Source organism: Tauraco erythrolophus, chromosome 7 (genome assembly GCF_009769465.1).
Source record: "Tauraco erythrolophus isolate bTauEry1 chromosome 7, bTauEry1.pri, whole genome shotgun sequence".
NCBI classification, from domain to species: domain Eukaryota; kingdom Metazoa; phylum Chordata; class Aves; order Musophagiformes; family Musophagidae; genus Tauraco; species Tauraco erythrolophus.
In genome coordinates this window covers 41,179,263-41,201,548 of record NC_141471.1, presented here as the reverse complement: position 1 = coordinate 41,201,548, position 22,286 = coordinate 41,179,263, and the positions used below count along the sequence as shown (strand labels likewise).

Sequence of the window (22,286 nt, the reverse complement as noted above, 5' to 3'; positions counted from 1 at the left end):
TAAAGGGAAAGAACAATCAGATATCAGGATTGTGCTCTTAAGAGTACATCATCCAAGACAGGCAAATGTCAATATTCTTAAGTTTATAGCAATCAAATGAGCATTTGCTGATGTAATTAGCTCTGAATAAGTGCGTTCCTCTGTCAGTACACAGTAGGAGTATTAATTTTTAAATCTGCAACAGCAAAAATGAGTTAAAATCTGCTTAGATTCACAATTTAACATGAACCCACATCCAAAGCTGAAGATCATTTTAATCCATCCTAAAATAAGCATACAGCTATAAAATGTTTATCAGATAAACAATAGCTGTCATTTTACAAGTAATCAGTGATATAACTATTTCAAGCCATCACTAGCATACTAAACGCGATTTCTCACTGAGTGCATCCAGAAAATTTGCATCTCACATAAGGTAAATCATTAACCCTTAAAGCACAGATGTTCTGACAATCTCTCTTCTACGTGGTCCCACATATCATCTTTTAATAAACTACTGTCTTAAAACTTCCATAAGTGTAAGGCTTTCTAAGGCTTAAGGAGAAACTAGGTAAAATATGCTTTATGTTTTAACTATTATCATTCGAAGTGAAGTGATTGGTTGCAATTGGATGTAAAAAAAAAGCTAAAAATTGTACTTCTGTACTAATTCAAAGCCTTTCTTCAGTCTTCTAGCTCAGAAATTCTCAAATATGTTCTTTGCAAAAAATGAAGGATATAAAAACACTCCTTCATTATTCAGGGCTTGAAAAGTAAGACAAAGGTGAAATTATTTGTCCAACTGTACAGAAAAGGTAGACACTGTTAGCATAAATGTTGATTTAAGAACAATCAGCAGCATATAGAAGCATAATATTTTCTGGTTTAAAGTACTAAAATGTTGTAAAAGAATGCTGAATTACACTTCTCTATAACTGAAATATAACTATTCTATTGGAAAGCTAATTTTTAAAATCAGAAAAAGCTGAATACTAATTGTTCCTCTACTTCAGAAACCCACAAGGACAAAAGGAGTCCTAAGGCCATATCTATGTTGTTTCTGAGATATGCAGAGATCAAATGGCTTCGACAGAGTGAAAAAATTGAAATAAATCCCAGAGTAGTACCAGATTGGAAAATTCAATAGTAATGAAATTTTACAGAATTCATTTACCCTCTACAGATAAACTTTTTCTAGACAGTTCTTTTGATACTGAAACTAAAGTCTTGGTTCAGTATGCCTTTAGAAAATAGTAAACATCGAATAAGTTCACTGCATTTGATACAAAACACAGGTCAAGTTTGACTGCATAATCTCCATCCGTCCATGCTGTCTTTGCTCAGTGTTAGCAGTATTTAGCAAAACTTGACTACGCTATGCAGTCAAAATAATTTTATGGCAACTGTGAATCATTAGTGTAATGCAATCTTTTCCCAAATTAATGAGAGAATCCTTGAACTGTTTCCTTTCAGAAGAAAATAAATGTGAGAACATATTTCTTATACTATTGGATATTCCTAAAGACATAATAAATCTTATAATTTCATATAATGCAATGAAAATGAGATGACACAAGTACAGTCAGGCTTCTTAACAGGCAAAATAATTTCTAAATATGTACGTCCTGCTTATAGAAAAACACGAAAAAATGCATTTGTTCATCTTTCAGCCATGTTGAAATCAGATTCGCATGCAAAATGCTTGAAAACGTCTAGCTTTTCCAAAATGTACCTCTGAAACTCCAGAAAGTAAATAAATAAAATCATAGTACATTAAAACAAATTTAATTTTGAGGACGAAGTACTCTGTCCCCTGGATTCCATGTTTACAGAATGTGGAGTAATATGTAAAAATTAAAAATAAGAATGTCAACAGATTATTTATCCTTTCATGTCATATATTAATTTCTTCTTTGGAAAGCTAGGAGGTCTATGTATTGAAAAGCATACACGACAGAGAGTTCATGTAGGTACAACTCTCAAAAAACTTATCAATGTTGGTTCAATTCACACAAACCTTCCTTTTTGTCTTCTGCAGCAATCTTCACTTTTGTATCTGTTATATCTTTGAAAGAGGCCAGAAAGAGTACTACATCTCCTTTTTCATTCTTTATAGGAACGATATCCAGTAGGCACCAGAATGAAGACCCTGAAAGGATAAAGAATGAATTTAATTCAAACAGCTGTCTTTCAGCAGAGAAAGATAAAAAAAAGTGAACTACTAAATCTACAACTAACGTAATTCTAAAAAAAGTATCTTATTTAGGAAGTCAGAACTCAGGGAATCACAGATGTTCAGCTCATGTAAATCTCTCTGCATCGTTGGATGAAGCTCAGTAATACTGCTTTCTCCAGAAGCAAAGCATTAATTTGAATGCAAAATTTATCTATGGGATCATTAATAGAGTGTAATGAAGCTGCTTACTCCTCCGAAACCATACTTTCCTTTAAACTCTCAACTGATGTTGCTTATTTTACTGGAATAGCTATCACTTTGTTAACTTGATGTCTGAAGCTTCTATGTTTACTACAGAATCATTCTACCTTAATTATCTGAATTGATACTTATTAAAATCTCGACAGAAGACCTGATCGTCAGAGCATCATTCCACTAATTCAAAGATATTTAAACTAATCAGACATCAGACTTAAAATAGAAATAGAATTAACTCTTTGCATCTTACAGATGGTGAGGATTATAATACCACACATCACCTGTAAAATTAATATCAGCTATCGTACTTACTGTCTATAATGTTCATCTTGCTAAGACTGAAGTTAGACAACCCTGAGTTTGTCAATATTTTTAATTCATGCCAACCTTCCTCTACCCACACCTGCTACATAATTATACTGCTTAAAATAGTTATTGTCACTGATTGCGTCACATGTCCTGTTTGCAATGTATGTTGTGCAATTCTGATGCCACCATTCATAAGTTTGCTGTTTTTCCAGACCACTCAGAACAGAAGATAATGAATGCCTAGCTGCTGGTAATGCACTGGAAGTATAGCAGGTTTTAGCAAACACCCTAGATCCCAATCCCATTCATTTTGGGATAATTCAACCCAGACTTTCGTGTTTTTCAGTTTTGGGTATCAAGATCAACTACCTCTACCCACCATCAGCCTAATAATATTATTTATAAGATCCATAAGTACTGCTACAGCACTTCTTTTAGTTTTAAATTTCCTTTTCAGACATGTCTTTACACTTACATAATCATGTTCTTTCCCAACATACTATTTTTGACACTCATTTACAAGCACACGTCTGCTTTCATTCATAAAAGGAAACAGAAATGTTTCCCTGGACCACTGCTGTCAAAACTGACTACTGCCAAATAAGCTTTGGAGGAATCCTTAGGAAGACAAAGTAGATTAGTCACTTCCCCCTCTGTTCTGTCTTTTGGACTATGCAGTCTTGAAAATAAACTGAACACACCAAAATCACAATTCACCTTTCTAATTTAAATTTTCAACTGGAAGTTCCCTGACCACACTTTGAAGCCTGTAGGCAAGCATGGGAGGTGAAACAGTAGCCTTCCTTTTGAAGGGCTACCACAGTTGAAGGTCCAAAAGCATGCTCCAAAGGAAATTGATTTGGTTCTCTCCATCCTAGTCAAACTTTCAAGAGGCAGACAGGCAGCTTTGAGAGTAACATTATTGGTTTGGTCACCAGGTAATGCTTCCACTTAAGGTATTTAAAGAAGGGACAGGGAGAATTTGGAATAGGAGAAAAGAAGACTGGAGAAGGAGAGAAAATTTATGGGAAGAAGCAGACTTGCTTTATATTGGGTTCAAATATTCATATTTGGAGGTTGAAAAACAGCAAGCAAAGACGCTCTTTTAAAAAAAGGTAGAACCGATGTCAGAAATAAGATACTTCTGTTCTTTTTTCCATCTTAATTTTTTGTCCTTAATTCATTTTTTTTTTGTACAGATTTGACTCTTTTATCAAAACTTCTGGGAAAAACTATTGAATGCTGTTACTGTCAGAAATGTTAGCGAGTCACCAACCTATCAACCGAAAGTGATTCATTCAAAGAGAAGTATTAAACAATTTTACTTTCCTGCTTAAAAATAGAATCACAGATCTCTACAGAATATCGTTATAACTCTTAAACTGGCCAAGTTCTGTCTTAGAAATTTACATTCTGCCTGGCTACGTTCTAGCAGTAGTTTCAGTTGGACAAGAAGTCACTTCTTATAAACAATACCATTAGCAGCAATGTTCTTTTAAACAGCTGTTGTAGTGTCCTCCAGAAGTAGAAACATATCTTATTCTTTTCAATTGTTTCATGTCTTTTCTACACACACACACACAAATTAGTCATTAAGGCTGCTCCTGGAAAAAAGTTGTAAACATCAGCCATGTTCAAACACCTTATTCAGTTATGCTAAGAAACACAACTATTAATATTATCTGAAATTATAGATTTGTAGGTTTAGGGAAGTTGTTGTGACATGTTTCATCATTAGAAATAGAGAAAAATCCATTTAATGTTTCATGTTTTAATACATTTCCTCTTTTGTATAATCAAAGTGCATTTGTATTCTTTGCAAGTGAACCTGGTCACTGACATTGTTCCACATCCTGTCAACATTTAATGTCATTTGCTGTTTCTCTTCAATCATACTTTCTCTCATTGTCTGTATTCATTCTCCTCCTCCTGTATATATGTCTGAAAATATTTTGACTAAACAAAGCAAAATGGTGTGCATCACTAAAGAAAACACATGTCCAAAACATGCACAGGCTACTTCTCTCCTGAAGAGTTCCAGGCTAGTGCCCTGCATGGTGGAGCTGTTGGTCTTGGCATTACTTATACACTCAATCTTCAGAAGTCCTAAGTTGAGCTTGTTGGTTTGTTTTTTTTTTTTTTGTTTTTCTGCCTTTACTCTCAAAGGAGCAAATGAATATGAAGTACTCTTCATGACTGGATGAGACAATCCAGTTTAGGTCAGGACTAGGTCAATATGTGCTTGCATTCTATCAAGAACAGAAGTGTGCTGTCATACACTATTGAGGAGTATCCTTGGAAAAATATATGCAATCCGTTACACAGCTTTTACTGAAAGCCAGTATCATGTAATTCTACAAGCCAAAAGAACTTCCTACTCATCAAAAAAAGTAGTGCCCTCTTTTGTTACAGTTCCCTTGAATGCACTCATCTGTGAGACAGAAGTTCCTTCCCTGCTTCAGATGGTGCATACAAAGGTCTTCTGTATTGTCAAGAGTCGTCTACCAGAGAAATTTCTTTTGGAGGTTTATTTATATACAGAATCTCTTTATTGCTCGAAGCCAGCATTCTTGGACAAAGAGTCTAATCTTTCTCTTGCATTATGAACTGAAGTTTCAAAAACCTATTTTAATATCCTCAAGGCTTATATAAGCACATCAGTAGAAAGGACAAAGGAGACCAAACGAAGCATAATCTTATCACAAAGTAATTTGGCTATGGTCCACCTTTTATATATACATAAAAAAGAGCATGCTTTATGGTCACTTTCTCAACCACCCTTTCTACCTTTCCTCGCTCCAACAGCTTGAAGTCTGTCCCCAGACTGAAATAAAAAAAAAGATCAACAGACCAAGGAATTTAAAAGGGAGATTTTATACAAAACCATGCCATCAAAACGCCAATAGCCTTCAGAGGCAAGCACTCCTTTCACCAGAAAATAAGGCTTTCTTAAACTGAGGAATAGATTCAAGCTGTTAGCCCTATTGATGAGCTATGTGTACTCAATGTACAACAATACTCACTTAATCTTCAGTCATGCCTACCCCAGACAATGCTCAATGAAATACTCAGAAATATTTGGTGGATATTTGGATATTGTAAAAGTATCATAATATAGAAACGGAATGGGATTATTGACAACCAGCTTAGTAAACTCTTTAATAAAATAGTTAAATTCTGCATTTATCTCCTTAAAATTTTCATGAAGCTTTTCTTCAGTAAATACCTTCTTAGCCACACATATTCTTATGAGTTACTTAGAACCAGTGATACTGATGCAAAGCTATGTTCTCCTTTTGCTCTAGACAGCCTGGGAATAGTTTTGTCCAGGCAGACAAGCTTAAGTCTTCCCCCGCCCCCCCAGCCATGTGTCAGCTGTCAGTGGTTATATCCACTTCCAGACTTTCACTTCTTCAGGACTTTGCTTGCCACTCCACTCTCCAGACAGACACTGAGACAGCTTGTATTGCCCCTTCTATCACTCAAGGGGAGGAAATAACAGATGAACAAATTCCTGATTTATCTCCACCTCTCTGTGGTGAGAGGAAGAGGGATTAAGATGCAGAGCTCGTTCACAAAGCTCTGAATCTTCGCATAACATATCACACTAACTAAATGTAATGTTTCATAGTCTAAGAAACCAAGTACCTGAAAATAAAAAATCAAGTATAAATGTTTTGCATATTAGATACATAAATCTCATGGCACAAAACAATCACTATTCAAGGAACAGGAACAATCACTCTTCAAGGAACACTCTTGTACTGGAACAGGATGCCCAGAGAAGTTGTGGATGCCCCATCCTTCGAAGTGTTCAAGGTCAGGCTGGATGAGGCTTTGAGCAATCTAATCTAGTGGAAGGTGTTCCTGCCCATGGCAGAAGGGTTGGAACTAGATGATCTTGAAGGTCACTTCAAACCCAAACCATTCTATGATTCTATGAATAATTATCATTATATATAAGCATAAGAAGGCAGAATTAGGCTGCACAAGACATCATAAATCTGGCATATTTCTTTATGTTTCAGTGCTTGACTTAATAAAACAAATGATCTTTTAGGCAGATGCAAATGAAATTTTTTAAAAAATAACTACACTATTTCCAGGGATTTATTATGTAAAAGACAAAGATAAAAATATTTTCATATAGATAACTGTAATAACTTATCACCAAAGTTGATGCTGAATCTTCAGCATTACAACACAGTCTCATTTACAGAGTTAATTATTGTTAGCAAAATAAACCTGCTGCTGGAAACACGACGTTGCCAGAGAAGTTTTAACCTGATCATTTCCACTTTTCCACTGCAGAAAGTGCAGACTCCAAGACTGACAGACCAGGATGCCAAAGACTTTGCCTGGGGAAACCAAACTCTCATTAGCTTATTTAAAGATTCCAGCATCACTGATAACATTTGGTTTTGAATGTTCCGTGCTTTTGACAAGGTGTCAACATTTTGTTGAGGAGAGCAAAGTGCAAAGAAGAAAACAATGCTTTAAAAAAAAATTGAAACTGAACTAAACAGAAGGGAAGGGAGCTGAAAAAAAAAAAAAAGAGTATAGCTATAATTAGAGTACTTTTTCTCTTGTAAATATCACAACTCTGATAATGGTAAATTAACACAGTTAATGCAAGGTTTTGCTGCTTTAAGCAAATAAGTACCTCATTCTTCATCATCTCTGCAGAAATCATATGTATGTATTAACAAAAATCAGTATTTTTTTCATTGAATTCTGCTACAGTAGATGACAGTCTGTGTTCTATACTCAGTGACAGTCTTTGGTCTGACAATATTGCAAGAAAACTAACAAAAATACATATAGGCTACCAGGTAACTGGCGCATATGGTCAGTGACGGTTGTGCTAACACTTTCACAGGAATGGTAAAGGCGGCTCAAGGACTTGTTTCCTCAAGTTCAGTATGGCCGACAGATCATGCTTGTATCCTGCATGTAACTCTCCCTAGAATTTTTAACATTCAATGTAAATCCATTCCAAAATATCTTAAACTAGAATACAGTGATATCCCAAGAACTTGGCAGAGGAAAGGTGATACATAAAACACCTTAATAACAAAGTAAAAATTGCATTTCAGTATGAATAAGTAGGTAAGCATTAATCCTGTAGAGCTGTTTTAGAAACTTTCATTTAAAATATCTCTGCATCACTCTGTACAGGCTATGGAGTGAAATTATTCAAATCTATCACATCTCATCAGAGAATGTACAAATCCCTGCTTTGAGCAACCCAATCTAGGGGAAGGTGTCCCTGCCCATGGCAGAGGGGTTGGAACTAGATGATCTTTAAGGTCCCTTTCAACCCAAACCATTCTACGATTCTATGATTTCCAACCTCTTTTTCTGTTCCCAACTTCAACCTACACTATGTTCCCTCTACTTCCAGGTAACTCATATGTCATGTTGCCCAGCATGTCTATCTTTGTCTGCCATCACTGCCATGATGAAGAGCATGGAAAGGATGTTCTAAGAGGAGACACTTTTCAGCACAGTAATATCCTCTCCTTGCCTCTCCTGCAAACTGCCAGTGTGTAAAGCAGAGAGCGGCTTAACTCACCACCTCGAAGTCTGCATTTATTACTATGTGGACACAGACTGCCTCTGTTATGGCAGTTCCTAGTTTGAGTGTGTGACTTTTCCAACCTTAGCGTTCTTTACATTTTTTCTATGCAATGTCCAGTAAAGTCTGCAGCGCACATTTTATGCAAACTAATTTATGAACTCCAGCACATCTGTATTTCAGCTGCTTACTCGGCTTCCCTGTTACTCCTTTTATAACTCCACTATCTTTCCTACTTAATGAAACTCTGTTTCAAAATCCTCTAGTTACGTTTGAGCTTTCATTGAACAAAAGCAGAGAAGCTAAGTAATGACTGTTAAAGCCATGTGACATACATTATCCTATGTGTATTACTTCTGTTTTGTCTGTTCTAATTTTCTTTTCCTATCTTCATTCAGATTAGAAAAGAAAACTGCATTTAAGGAGATAAATACTTTACTCCTGCAATACGTTTAACAGGTTACATTTAAAACAATTAGCAAAATACACAAGATTATCTAAAAATTCAGTAAAGTCAATGAAATGCATTCTGTTTAAATGTGAGAAGATTCAGGGCAGATTCATAAATATTATCAGTCTGCAACTTACTTTTTCTCCACCTCCAATGATCATTACTCTATCATGGTCATAATAGTACATGGCGTTCAGCATTTGGCAGCTAACTCCTGGGAAAGTACTAACTGAGGCAGTTTCATTATATAAATAAATATCCAATATCTATAGTTAAAATGGAAAAAAACTAACAAAACAAACCCAACAAAAACCAAACCAAAATACTGTTTCTTCAATATCTTTGTATGGGCTGTTTCAGAAATAGTCATACCTGAGCAGTTTAGACTGTACTTTCTTCAGCTCAATTCTGTTTTTTTCATTGTTTTGAGTTGAGCAATCTCAAAATAAGCAAAGTTTGCTTTCCCTTGATTACTGTATTTTTGAAATCTATTGTTAAAACTGTTTACAACCTACGGTCCTTATTTCTTTTGGATTTTCAGAGCTTCTAATCCAACATGTAGATGTAATCACAGCAGTAAATATGATTTCTCAGTCTACTGAGAGATGTACTTTTGTCCCTTGGTAAAAAAAGCAAGAAATTTTCTTAAGCCAGGATGATCTTTCATATACATGTACATATATATGTATGCATATAGATTTACATATATACACACATATATATGAAAAAATATGTTTTTATACACACTTTCTTTCATTTCTCTCAGTTTCTGCCTATAAGTTACCTAATCTTTTTGAAATTGTGTCTGATATTTTTACATCAGGAAGCGTTGCAGCCCACATTTATCTAAACAAAACCATGTTTTCAAATGACGTTATTGTGCTTTTAAGCTCATTATTTTATTCTCTTTAAAGGAAACTTCAAAGATGACATGAAATTTCCTGTAAGCAAAAACACAGCAATACCAATGCAGACCACTACGCTTATAAAGAAAATTTTCCATGTTTTCCATTTCAAATAACAAGTGACAACAATATAAATAAAAATATCTTTGTGCAAGATATTTTTGTGACCCTGATTCTGGTGCCTCCGGCAGTGACAGCCCCTAGAAACAGAAGGTCTGGAGTGTGCAGAATGGAAGGTCACCCTGCACTGGGAGAGGTGCTGGTCGCAGCCTCATGCTTATTCATATAGCTTTCGACAGACATTACATGGGGAAAGAGGGGATTCATTGCAAAGCTCCATTTTGGAAACCGATAATTTATTTTCCACTGCTTTTTCCAAAAGGTTAGGTCAAGAAGCTTTTTGTTTAATAAGAATATCACTGCCCCTATAGTTCCTGTCTATTATTTTAGTTTTGTCTGTTAATATTAACCGGCAGTTTTCAGCAAGTTTGAGGATTTTCTGTCAAGCCCAAGATTCAAGAACTTTAACCTGCACTTGACATGATACCACTGGCCCCTTTTTGGAAGGAAGGGACTACACCTGGGACCTGGGGTTGAGTTGCAGACCTGGATTGATACCTCCATCCTGTCAGATTTTTAACAGAAGGGTTTTGAAACACACACTGAGGAATTACATAACACTGTAGACAGGATTAATCTTCCCTGTTCACCACTCGAATTCGTGTGAGCACATGCTATAAAATGATTCTGAGCCTGCCCACTGAAGAGAATTATAGTAACTGACAATTGGAAAGTAGTAGATTTTAACCTTTTAAATATTTAACTCTATAAAAATCAGACTGCTTTTGCAATTCCAATTTAACAGACAGTGCTAACATGAGTCTACTGCCACTCTTTCAAAAATGATGGAGCTAACGCAAGAATTCATTGCAATTGTCAGCACAGGAGGTGGCAATTAGTCTGCACAATGATCCAGTATGTGGATTTGAGGATCATGAACAAAACAAGGAAACATCAGCAGAAGGGAGGCAGGTAGGCATCAGGAGAAATGGTGCTTTGATCTTTCTTTAACTAAAGAACAGCCTAACTCATGGGGAAGCATGAGGACACAAGTCAGCTTTTAGCTAAAGCTTGGTTTAAAACTCATGAAAATAAAAGGTAAGCCCATCAGCAGCCTCCGTGTGGCCATGAGATGGTGAGATAATTTTAAAAGAGTGATCGGTCTGATGTAGTACCAACATTCCACTGCAAAATAAATACCTACATGTGTTCCTAAAAATGGATGTGTAAAAAGTGGCATAATGGAATATATCTTAAAAAAAACCACAAAGAGTGCATACAGCATTACTAACAATCATTCATATTAAGCACAGCTGGAAGCCCAGGGTGCCCGTGTGGGAACACTACTCTGTAAGCATCTGTAAGCAATGAAGGGCCCATCACTTCGTAGCAATGTGGTAAGCAGCAGGAAACTCTCATACAGATTTATTTACTATATATCAATGTGCTTCTAGGAGAACAAATCTTTTCTCAGTTAATTATGCTTTTAATAAATCATGTTGCTACTGAAAGAAGTTGTTAGCCAACGTCACCACAAGTGCCATCAGAACAAAGTATCAGTGCTGTCAGTTAGTAAGCAGTAGTCTTGTTGAAGTCTCGTTAAATCACAGCAAAAGATCTCAGATGTTTTGTATCACATTGCACACAGGGGATTTTACTGCCTTTTTTTTTTTCCTTCTAACTGAAGTTCATCCCCATGTTTTGTCTCCTCGCAGGCTTTTGCTGACTGCTTCACCCAAGGCTCTGCAGAATTTAAGCCAGGGCTCGCTGGAGGAGCAGAAGTCTGCCCCGTCTTCCTCTTCTGCTGCAGAAGCTGAGGCTGTCTCTAAAATGTCTACACATTTCAAGGGTACACGTTACCTTTCATCAGAGGCCATGGGTCAATCAAATGAAGCATTTGGAGAGAAACGAAGCCAAAAAAAATTCCCTCTTCTGTGAAACAGAGAAAAATAAGGACATGTCTTCTGTCTACATGCAGAACTATACCGCTTTTTAAAATAAAGATTTCTCCGTGATCAGTGAAACTTCCTAATGCCTAATGAGCTATATGGAAGGGGGAAAGGGAAGAAAAAAAAAAAGAAAAAGAAAAAAAGAGAAAATAAAAAACCAAAAATAAAAAATAAAAAAGAGGATGCTTTTATAAAAATATAAATTTTTGTTTATGGCTCATGTAATTGCAATTAGATATTACCATCAGATTAATTTTTCAGTGTTACTTGCTCTTTTTATTCCCCTCCTCCTGTATTTTGTCCTGTAATTTAGATAATGTGAGCAAACCAACCTCAAAAGCTTTTTAGCTTTCTGATTTTAGGCCATGTTTTTAAGACAGAGCAGCAGTGAGGTCACGTTGCTATGAACTATCCTGCCAAAAAACTTGTCAAGAGACTTCCTCTACAGTAGTAACTAGATGCCACTAGAAAAATCGATGTTTCTGTACAGAATTTTTTCTTTTTTATACTAGAAAATTCTAAAAAAAATGCCTTTTCTCTAACTTTTGGGCTTAACATTTCACAAAGACCCTTACGTTGGATTTCAGGAGATAGTTCAAGCAGAGGGTCAGTTTATATTAAAAAGATAACATACAACTTTGGTTTTTCAAAATGCTACAGGATATTTTTGGACAACCATTAAAAATAGGTTTTTAAACTTCTTGTTGGGAAAAAAGGATATCATTTCTGCAATAAGCAAAATACCTTTTGTAGAGAAGAAAAGCTTTAAGAAAACGTAATTTTCTTTCATTTTATAGGAAATTAATTGTCCTTAAATTTCTTTATAATTAATTACTTCTTCTATAATTTTAAATAAGATTAAACTCATCATCTAAAAAAAGCTTGCTTTGTTTGCTTAACACAACTCACATATTAACTGCAAATAATGTAATGAAGCCTTTGTTATCCTGTAGCCACATTATTCAACTGCAAACATGGCTATAGATGATGTCTTAAGGCTTGAGGCTTATTTCATTTGCCTGGCTGTCATTGCTGCTCATGTGAGAACACTGTCACATCCAGACTTCAAATGGCCTTTTGCCTCATGGTTCCTAGTAAGAGGCTCTGACTTTCTCATATGACTCACTCATATTCCACTCATCTGAAATAATACCTTGGTCCTGACCTTCCACATAAGGATACGGAGTTATTAAACCACATATTTTCCTTCATTGATAAGAAGAGCCAAAATACCTTGATTTAATCTTACTGACTCTTAAAATTAAAAATTTAAGAAAATAACTATATCATACATTCCTGAATTTACAAGTTATTTACCAAATCTTTAGGGGCCAAGAACTACAAAGCACATGCCTGAGACATACCTCAGAAAATGTTTAAATGAGCTTACATGTAGAAGATAACAAACTGTCCCTTGAGTCCTCGTGGTCTATCACAGATGAAGCAAATTCTGCTTGCAGCCAAGTCTCAAGACAACTTGTAATGGTGGTCCCAGCAACACCCACTCACTCCAGTCCCTTTACAGCAGGGATTTTTAATTGCCCACAAAAACCTGCACAAACAACCCTGTTGCTGGGGTGCACAGGTACAACGGACACCGCGGTGAAGGCTCTCAAATGTCCCTAAATCAGAACTCTCCATCACTGATTACATAGTGTTTCACGCAAGTTACACATACACAGAAAGATGTCTATTTCATTGCAATGAAGAAAGGTTGTAGGACTACTGCAGGTCTTAAGAGGGCGTGTGTAAGAACAGACCTCTTTTTAAGCACTGCAAACTGATTTTTGTGACATAAGAAATGAGTCTGACTGGGTCATAAGGAAACCAAGGTATGACCTTATCAGCAGCTGAAAATGGAGAGCTTGGACTGGGTTAGGTCAATGATTATAGGGCTTATTTTAGCATCCTCTTAAGCTGTAACAGAAAAGGAAAACACCACTGCTTATTTATACTTCAGTTTGGGGTATTGTGAAGACCTCATTTAACTACATATAATTGCTATTGATAAATTTCTGCTGTGGTCTGACAGGAAGAAAGAGAAGCGTTTGTCTAAATGTAGTTCCTCAGCATCATGTCTATTTGCTTTTAGACTACTGTGAAAAAGAGATCCAGGGAGTGAGCTTTTTTCTCACAACTCACTTGAATTAAAAAAAAAAGTTACTTTGCATTTCCATTATCATAATTGACAACTTAATTTGTTGCAGATGTTTTGAAGAAAGTGTAGAAATAGTAAGAGAAAAAAAAGTCCTTTTTAAAATCAGCTCCTAAGCTATATAATTTTAAAACTTTCTGAAGAAGGCAACAATCATAAAATTATTTATCTTTTAACAGTTTTCTTTTCTGCTTGTCTTAAAAAAAATAAATAACTCTGATGAATAAAAAGTTAGAAGCTGACTGAGGAACCAAAACGAATACTGAAACTGTGACGTAAAGTGTATTTTGAGTGGGATTTTCAAAATATGTCTCTCTCTGAAGCTGCTGTTGCTGCTGGAACAGCTCTAATACTGCTCTGTGCTAACATGGCAGAAAATATCCTGGATGAGAAGATACAGCCAGTTTATCTAATTCTAAGGATTTGTTAAAATGCCAAAAGGAGAACACATATAGAGGAAAGTTCCTATACACTTCTAGACATTCCTGGAGAACTGTTTTCTAGTTTGGTCAGAATACAACTGTTGAAGATCATCCTTCTGTTAAGATCCAAACCCAAATGACAAAGACAATGAAATCCTACGTTTAATCCCACAAATAGGTAATTCATTTTACTCAACTCCTTGCATGCCGTTCTTGCTGCAGTGTAAACTCAAAGTAGTCTGGAACTTCCATGAAATTGCATGTGGGTTGCTGGAGTTGCTTTAGTTAGAACAATCATTCCTTTAACTAACAATTCCTGAGCAGAAGGGCTATGTTAATTCTTAAATGATGGTTAAGTAACTGTGAAAGGCCCCATATTCAAACTTACTAAATTAAGATTAAAACTAGTGAGAGCTTTAAGTCCCAAACTTGAATCACTACTTGTTTAGAATGAACAATTTAATGTAATGATAAAAACTAAACAGTTTTAAACTCAGTTTAAATCACAATCAAAATATTGAGAAATGTGGTAATTAAGAAATCAATCCATAGTCAGTTTTGGAAGCTTGAATTTATTTCCCTAAAGATGAGACACAAATTGGGAAAAAAAAAAAAAAAAAAAAGATTAATTACAGATTTCTAGCTTCAACATTTTAGATCAAATTCAGAAGGAACCAAGAATAAGTTATTGTGTTCATACATCCATTTCCCTCATAGTCATTTCTTCTCATAAAATTGTACTTATTATTAAGCTTTTAAGAAGTACGCTGAGGGACATTTCAGTCTATTCTGTGAGCTCAGAATTATCCCTGAAGCTGAACTTCTGTCCCTGAAGTTATCCCTGAAAGTGTTCATTTGGTTTTGTAGCAAGCACTACAGAGCAAGGCTGTACCTCTGAATAGCGGACTTCAGCCAGATACCTAGTTTCACTGTGATTCCCTAAAGTCCTAACAGGACATTGAAAAGTAAACCTATGACAACCAGACATTGCTAGTTACTTGTCTGCCACTGACCTATGTTCCTGGCATTACACTGGGTGCTAGCTCAACTGACAATTGTTTTCAATATCAAGTAAGCCTGAAGGTACCCACACAGTCATTTTGGGGTTATTATTTTCAAAGTTCTTACATTTAAAATATTTTTACAACATTTTTCTTCAACAAAGACTTTTTTTTTCCCCACTAATGTTGAGTAAGTCTAATTGCTTCAGAAGTTCAATTTTTCTTCTGAAAAAAAAAAAACCACCAAAAAACAACCCAAAACTCAGAGCCAAAGCATTTAGCTAAAATGGACTATTTACCAAATTTGGTGTCTACACTTAGTAGCTCTGTTGCAAAAACAACGCTATTTTAAAATAAATCTTGCTTTTATTCAACAGTCTCATGTTATTTTAATACCTATTCATTCGCTTCCCAATGGTACAGAAATACATGAAAATGAAAAATATAATAGGCAGTCTGTCTAAGAAATATATTCATACTCAGAAAATGTCTTGGAATGGCTTCCAGTCAAATTATACACAAGGATACAAGTAGCATGGATTGTAGGAATTGTTTTATCCTAAAAAAATTCTCTATATCTATTTATCTGTGGTTCAGCTACTTCATTGATAAGCAAATTAGCCTGTAATTTCTTTCTGCCTGCATTAATCATACCTATTATAGGGTTGAAGCACCTCTTCACAGTGCAAAGGAATCACACTTTATCATTCAGGACCAAGACAGTGAAATGAGTAAGTTAGCTTTACTTATTTCATTTACTTACATTGAAATCTCTTTTTACTGTGCCCACTTGTCACTATACAATTTTGGAGAAAAACAGCTCTTATCTTTCTGGATTAAAATCATTTTTTCCCCTACATTCAGACATGATTTACAAATTTGAAACTACTTTCTTCCAGTAACCTGAAACACAAGCTCAAGGTATTATGGGAATCTCTTCTAAAAGCTAAAAACCAACAAACACACCTTCCTCCTCAAGCCTCCCCAGAAACACAAGAGGATGAAGCATTTAGCAGCATCTTCAGAATTACTTCCAAATTTCATACTGTGAAAAATAGCAGTCACGAACACAAGCCAGCTAAGCAACATCTCTCTCTTTTGTATAAGTCAGGGAAAGTGAAGCTGCCTTCTCCTAGCACCCTAAATCACCAACTATCTTCTTGTCAATACATACCTTTTACTTTTAGAAAATAACTTTTAAAACTATTTAATATAATAGTAATAATATTTGAGCAGAAAATGTTTCATTAGCAAAGACATAAGTAGGATCTACGAGGAAAACATGTGACCTAAACATATGCCTAGAAATTCTACATGTATAATAAAACATGAGGTGATACTCAACAGGCTCTTGTGGATCCATTGAGCCCATGGATCCTTAAGCACACCTGAAGGCTCCTGTAGCACTGGAGTGGTTGCAATCCTATCAGTGTCTCACACTTAGTGTCAGGTGTTTGAAGATCACATGAATGATGGCAGTGTAAACACAGAACAAGTGCATTGAAGGGGGCGTGATATAAATGAAACAAGCTGATAAGTGTTCATCATAGGGTGCTTTCTTCCATGGCTCACTCATCTTGACTATGAAATTGTCCTTATAAATACCCTATCATAGCAGACAAAGCTTTGGCAGTGCAACTTGAAATTTACTGAAGTCTAAGGGGTTGCTTAATGCTCAGAATTTTTTCATGTGACAATACACACTAAATTTTACTTAGAGTACTTACCCCCTTTCTGAAAATCATTGTTATTGATTTTTATATATAGTGGCTGTGGAGAATGAGTCACATGGATCATTCAAAGTTCTGAGCATTTTCCAAATCTGATGGCATTGAAAATTTTACATAGCCACTGTCTACCTTATGGCGAGTATTAATGTTTGAATTACAGTTTCAGCAATAAAGGGTAAGGATTTCAGTATAAGAAAAAGAAGAAAACAGTGTCATTCTGAACGCAAATAACAGTGTCTCACAGTGCTGTTTAGTACTGAATTTCTTCTACGCAGCTTTGTAACTTGTATAGTTATACAAAATCAGTAACAATAATATAAACATAGTCTCAACGTGTACGCAACTGTCTTTATTCACATCTATTCCTGTAGATCTGATTATAAGCATAGAAAATCATCACATGGAAATGCATTATATGCATTAATATTCATTCTTTGGGACTAACACAACAGGAAAGAAAAACTTACCATTCTTCTTATAGAACATGATTTCTCCCTTGAATTCTACCTTTTCCTCCAACGATTTCTCAATTTGAAGAATCATCTGCTCATTTGTTTCAGCACCGAGTAAAAATTTACAACTGCAGCTCTTCTGCATGACTTCAGTTCGTGCAAATCCAGCAAGCTCACAGAAGCCATCTGAGCAGTAAACAATAGGGAATCCTTTAGCCACCTGAGCATTTGCAAGGATGAAGTTACTGTCTGTTGAAGAACACAAAAGTAAAACTTGAATTACAGTCTGAATTCTACATCGTTTGACGTAATACTTCCTTTAGCTTCATAGGAAAACACAACTGGATGTACTTTTAAAAACAAATTCCCAACTGCCTGCAAACAAGAATACAACTTGTGTTTTTAGACTATTAGTCCGCAATGATATCAAGTCTAACTGTCCACAGAGCAAGTTCATAACGATGGTTCCTCATGGCTAATTACAGCTTGCCTCGTTACATCCTCAGGCAACGATTTATAATAACTGCCTATGGGATGGGGGTTAGCACATTGAAACTACCACTTGAGCAAAGATGAACATGGAAGCTTTGGAGAAACTTCAAAGGTGCTATGTCATGCTGCCGCTCAGACTCCTCTGCAGTCTCAATAGGCACAGCTATCTCTTAAAAAAAGCTAATCTGTCTTTGCTCTTAATAAGCTAAAGTTGATCTTAATCAACCCTCAAGCTATTTTTTTTTTTTTTAATTTTGCAAGGGAATCCTTAGAAGTAGAGTTGAGTAAAATTCTGCGGTACATGGACATGTTTGTTTTCTCTCTCTTTTTTTTTTTTTTTTGTGTGAGGGAAAAAGGTTTCATTTGAAAGCAGTCAGCTGTCTTCTGCAGCTGCATCGCACTTCTTCCATATGAAACAGGTACATCAAAGATTTACCACCTTGTTTCACTTTAGTGCACTCTATAATTTTTCAGTGTAAGATGCAACTAATATGTATGATAAATTCAAGAATAGTATATTGACATGGACATCAATCAACAAAAAGCGATATTCTAATTTGTATTCAAATCTTTGGCAAATCTTGCAGCCTGATACCTCATTTCCATCCCTTACTGAAGTGTCCATGAAGGTTTTGTGCCTTAGAGTCTCATCCTCAGCTTTACAATCTTTTTTAAATTAGCATGGAGAATCTTTCCAGATAATATATGAAGTTCTCACATAGTTTTTCTGCCTGTGTTTCCTTATCTTGAAGTGAAAAAAAGTTTTATGGGAGGAATCTATCTACTTTTCACATCGTGGGAGGAAAGACTATTTTTTGCTTATTAAGGAATGTTTACCTTACAGTTTGCTAGTGGGAGCTTAGGAGCAGTCTAGTCCCAAGGCAGATACCTCTCATTTTTCAGTTATGCACATGTGGATTCGTGTGTGTGTATTAAGGGAAAATACTATTAACTAACCCAGAATCCCTTAATAAATATTCATAAATTTAAGGAGAAAAAATGAACTATTTTGATGGAAAACTCAGGTTGATATACCTAATCCCCACATAAGGATATATATTATTCATGAATGTGAAAGGGAGGGACAGAATACGTAAACTAAAATAGAAGAAAAGAAGGTCTGTTTCAGCCTTAACTGTCACAAGAGCTCTACATCCATGAAATTCCAACGACTTCAGTTACGTTACTCTTTATTTACCCAAGCAATAAAATATCATGGCTGATATTGCTAAAATTTCAATATTTTAAAGACAATGCTGAAGTTTATTAAATGATTAATTTGCTCTTAAGACTTTGTTTCAGTTACTCACCTTTTGCTTAAATCTAATTAAAATATTTCAATAAATGATGGTTATATTAAACTAGACTTTTCTCATTTATCTAATAATATAATTTAAAAATGTATTTTGGTTCAGTGCCGTGCTTGACTTAGCCTGTCATTTTTATTTGCCTAACTAGAGAATAAGTATCATTACCATTCATGCACTGACATGCTGCTCCACCTGTCAACACAAAACTAAATCCCCACATTGCCAAAAGAATTAAAATCATATGCCTGCCGTGCAGTTTAATGATGGTGTTACTGTGTAAGACCTGCAGATCATACATTCCAAATGCATCTGTAGCTATCAAATTAATTTACTCCTGAGTTTCTTATTGTTTAAGATATAACTATGTGACGCAACAACTTCTTTTTTTTTTTTAATTTTAATTGTTGTGAATTGCATAAAGTAAAATATGGAACACCGAAAGGACAAAAGAGGGAGGGAGGATGTTCTCAGAGCGCAGAAATGTTTGAATATCATTATGAACAGGAATACACTGGGGCTTACCAAGCATATCATGATTTTATGAAAAATTTAAGATGGCCAAACTCTGCTGTCATGTACATCAAAATACAACCAGAATACTTTTAGTTACTTTAACATTCACAGCAGAAAACTATTTACTTCTAAAAGCCAACACAGTGCTGGCTAGAATAAGAGGTAATCTTCGTGTTAACATCAGCAGATGTTTGATAAGGCTTGTAAGCTTAATTTTGCTGAACTTTTTGTGTACAACAGTGAAGAATCAGCTTCAGGAAAATACAATGAGAACTATATTTTCTTATATTGCTTCTTTTCCTTTGTGTTCATTTTCTATGAACATCAAATGACTTTTTCACGTGAAAGTTCAAAGGAAGACTATTAGGAGTTTGCATGCCCACATTTGCATTGGAAGCAGGACGTATTGGGGTGGATAGGACATTTATCAACAGAAGACTGGGATCGTTTCCAGAAACCTCTGCTAGAGACAATTAAACAAGCTGAACCAGAACCATGCTAACTACATGTTCAATCACAGGTTTACACACCACTGCCCTGTTTCAATGACTGTACCGATACTCAAAAATTATAACTTAAGAAACAGAGAAGACAGCTTCATTAAAAATCCCACGACAAGAGTTTTAGAATTAAGATAATTAAAGGAAAAGGCCATTATGCAATTCTCTGCTTCATAATTAATGCACACAATTTATCTGACTGTTTGTAATGAGACCATGTTACAATTAAACTCAACATTCCTTTGATAAATCTTACTGCCATCTTAATTAGCAAAAAATGACAAAAGGGTTTTTGCTTTAATACCGTAGCTATGTTTGCTATAAATCTCATCGCTGTGCTTTCCCAGTTCTTGTAACGGTTCTTTTCAATCAAAGTCCAGACAGTTTCTGCAAATCTTCCTCTTTATCAGTGAATGTCTACCTGACTTCTTCTGCAATGGAGTACAGTCAACCACCATTCTAGTTTTAAATATTAAATTATTTATGAATTAAAAAGGAAGGAAAAAAAACTACAAAAGAAAAAAATATCCCTAGCAATAAAAAGAGCTGCTTTAATTAAACAAGTAACTCACATAGTTACTCTATTAAATGGAGAACAGTCTGTAATTCTGGATGAAAGGATTCACTACATCTAGATTTGTTTCCACAGTTCCTACATGGGCAGCTTCACAAGAGAAGTCTCATTCCAAGTTGACACAAATTACAGTTACAGAGAACATGATCACATTAGCAGTTAAGATTACCTAATTGGATGATAAAAATAGCATATGAAAACATTTAGCTTTATGTCAGCACATTTAGATACAAGTGAGTTTAATTAGAGTTCAAGCTCATTTACCAACTACTATACTTTGACTCTGATTGAGGCCAAAATTACTTTATAATGCACACACTTCCAAACATTAAAGTTCCTCCTGAAAATCTCAGTGCTGTTAACTGGGTCACTAATGTGAGATTAAGATTTATGCAGATCTAGGTGAGTCAGTAAATTGATTATACTGGTACCTCTTCCCACTCTTCACTAAACAAATACTGTATACTTGTCCTGGTTTTAGCTGGGACAGTGTTAGCTCTTCTTTTTAGCAGCTAGAAGAGCTCTGTGTTTTGGTTTTACTCAGAGGCTCGCTCTGAGAAGAATGCTGATAGCAAGTCGATGTTTGTGGTTGGACGTGAGACTCCAAGGACTTTTCAGTGTGCCGGAGTGCAGAAACACGGTGGGATAAGGGGGGAGCATAGTTGGGACAAGGGGGACACGATTCCCCTTGTGATTTGTGGTGGAACTTAAGATTGAGGGCCAAACTGGCCATTAGTATTCCATATCATGCAGCATCATGCCCAGTATAAAAGTGAGGGTCAGCCGGACAGAAGGGCTTTTGCGCTTTGGCTCTTTCGCCGCTTTTGCTCTTTTGCGCTTGCTGCGCTTTTGCTCTATTGCCTTTTTTTTTCCCTCTCTCTCCCAGTACTCCCACTCTTGGAGTACTCTCTCTCTCTCTCTGCCCCTCTCTATTTCGGGGCCTTGTGTTCGTCCAGGATTGCAGCTTCGGGACAAGACAGGCTGCAGATAAGAGGGGGTGGTGAGCATCTACACTGTGTATTACTTATCTGTATTAAATTGTTCTTATCTCAACCCAGAGGTTTCCTGTTTCTCCTTTAATTCTCTCCCTCATTCCTGGGGGTGGTGGAGGGTGAGTGACCAGCTATGTGTGGGGTTCGGTTGCTGGAGCGGCCTAACCCACGACAATACTCCACTTAATTTACAGGACTACAGTCCTTCTAAAAGGTAGAACTGTTGTATAATAAACTACAAGTATGGCTTGACGAAAAAGAACCCATCACTGTATGCTGTATAATTAATTTAATTGGCCAAGTAATTTCAAATAAAGGCTGACATTACAAGGAAATGTATTCATAAAATTGAGTAACAGTTATAAATTCAGAGTACAAAACAATATTTGAAGTACCTAGCTCTACAGACTCAGCTTCAGGGTGAGTTGCTGTAGCTCCCACTTATAGAATCATGGAGTCGTTTAAGTCAGAAAAGACTTT

General features: G+C 35.7%; 1 protein-coding gene across 2 annotated transcripts in view; it reads right to left on the bottom strand.

Moving 5' to 3' along the window:
* The window catches only part of KCNH8 (potassium voltage-gated channel subfamily H member 8), a 200,447-nt gene that overhangs the window by 117,314 nt on the left and 60,847 nt on the right, over positions 1-22,286 (bottom strand). For both annotated transcript variants that reach the window (XM_086614330.1, XM_086614332.1), the window contains exons 2-3: positions 17,441-17,674; positions 1,997-2,128 (exon numbers count right to left, since the gene is read on the bottom strand). In XM_086614330.1, coding sequence (XP_086470456.1) covers positions 1,997-2,128; positions 17,441-17,674 — 366 coding nt within the window. The remainder of the gene's footprint in view (positions 1-1,996; positions 2,129-17,440; positions 17,675-22,286) is intronic.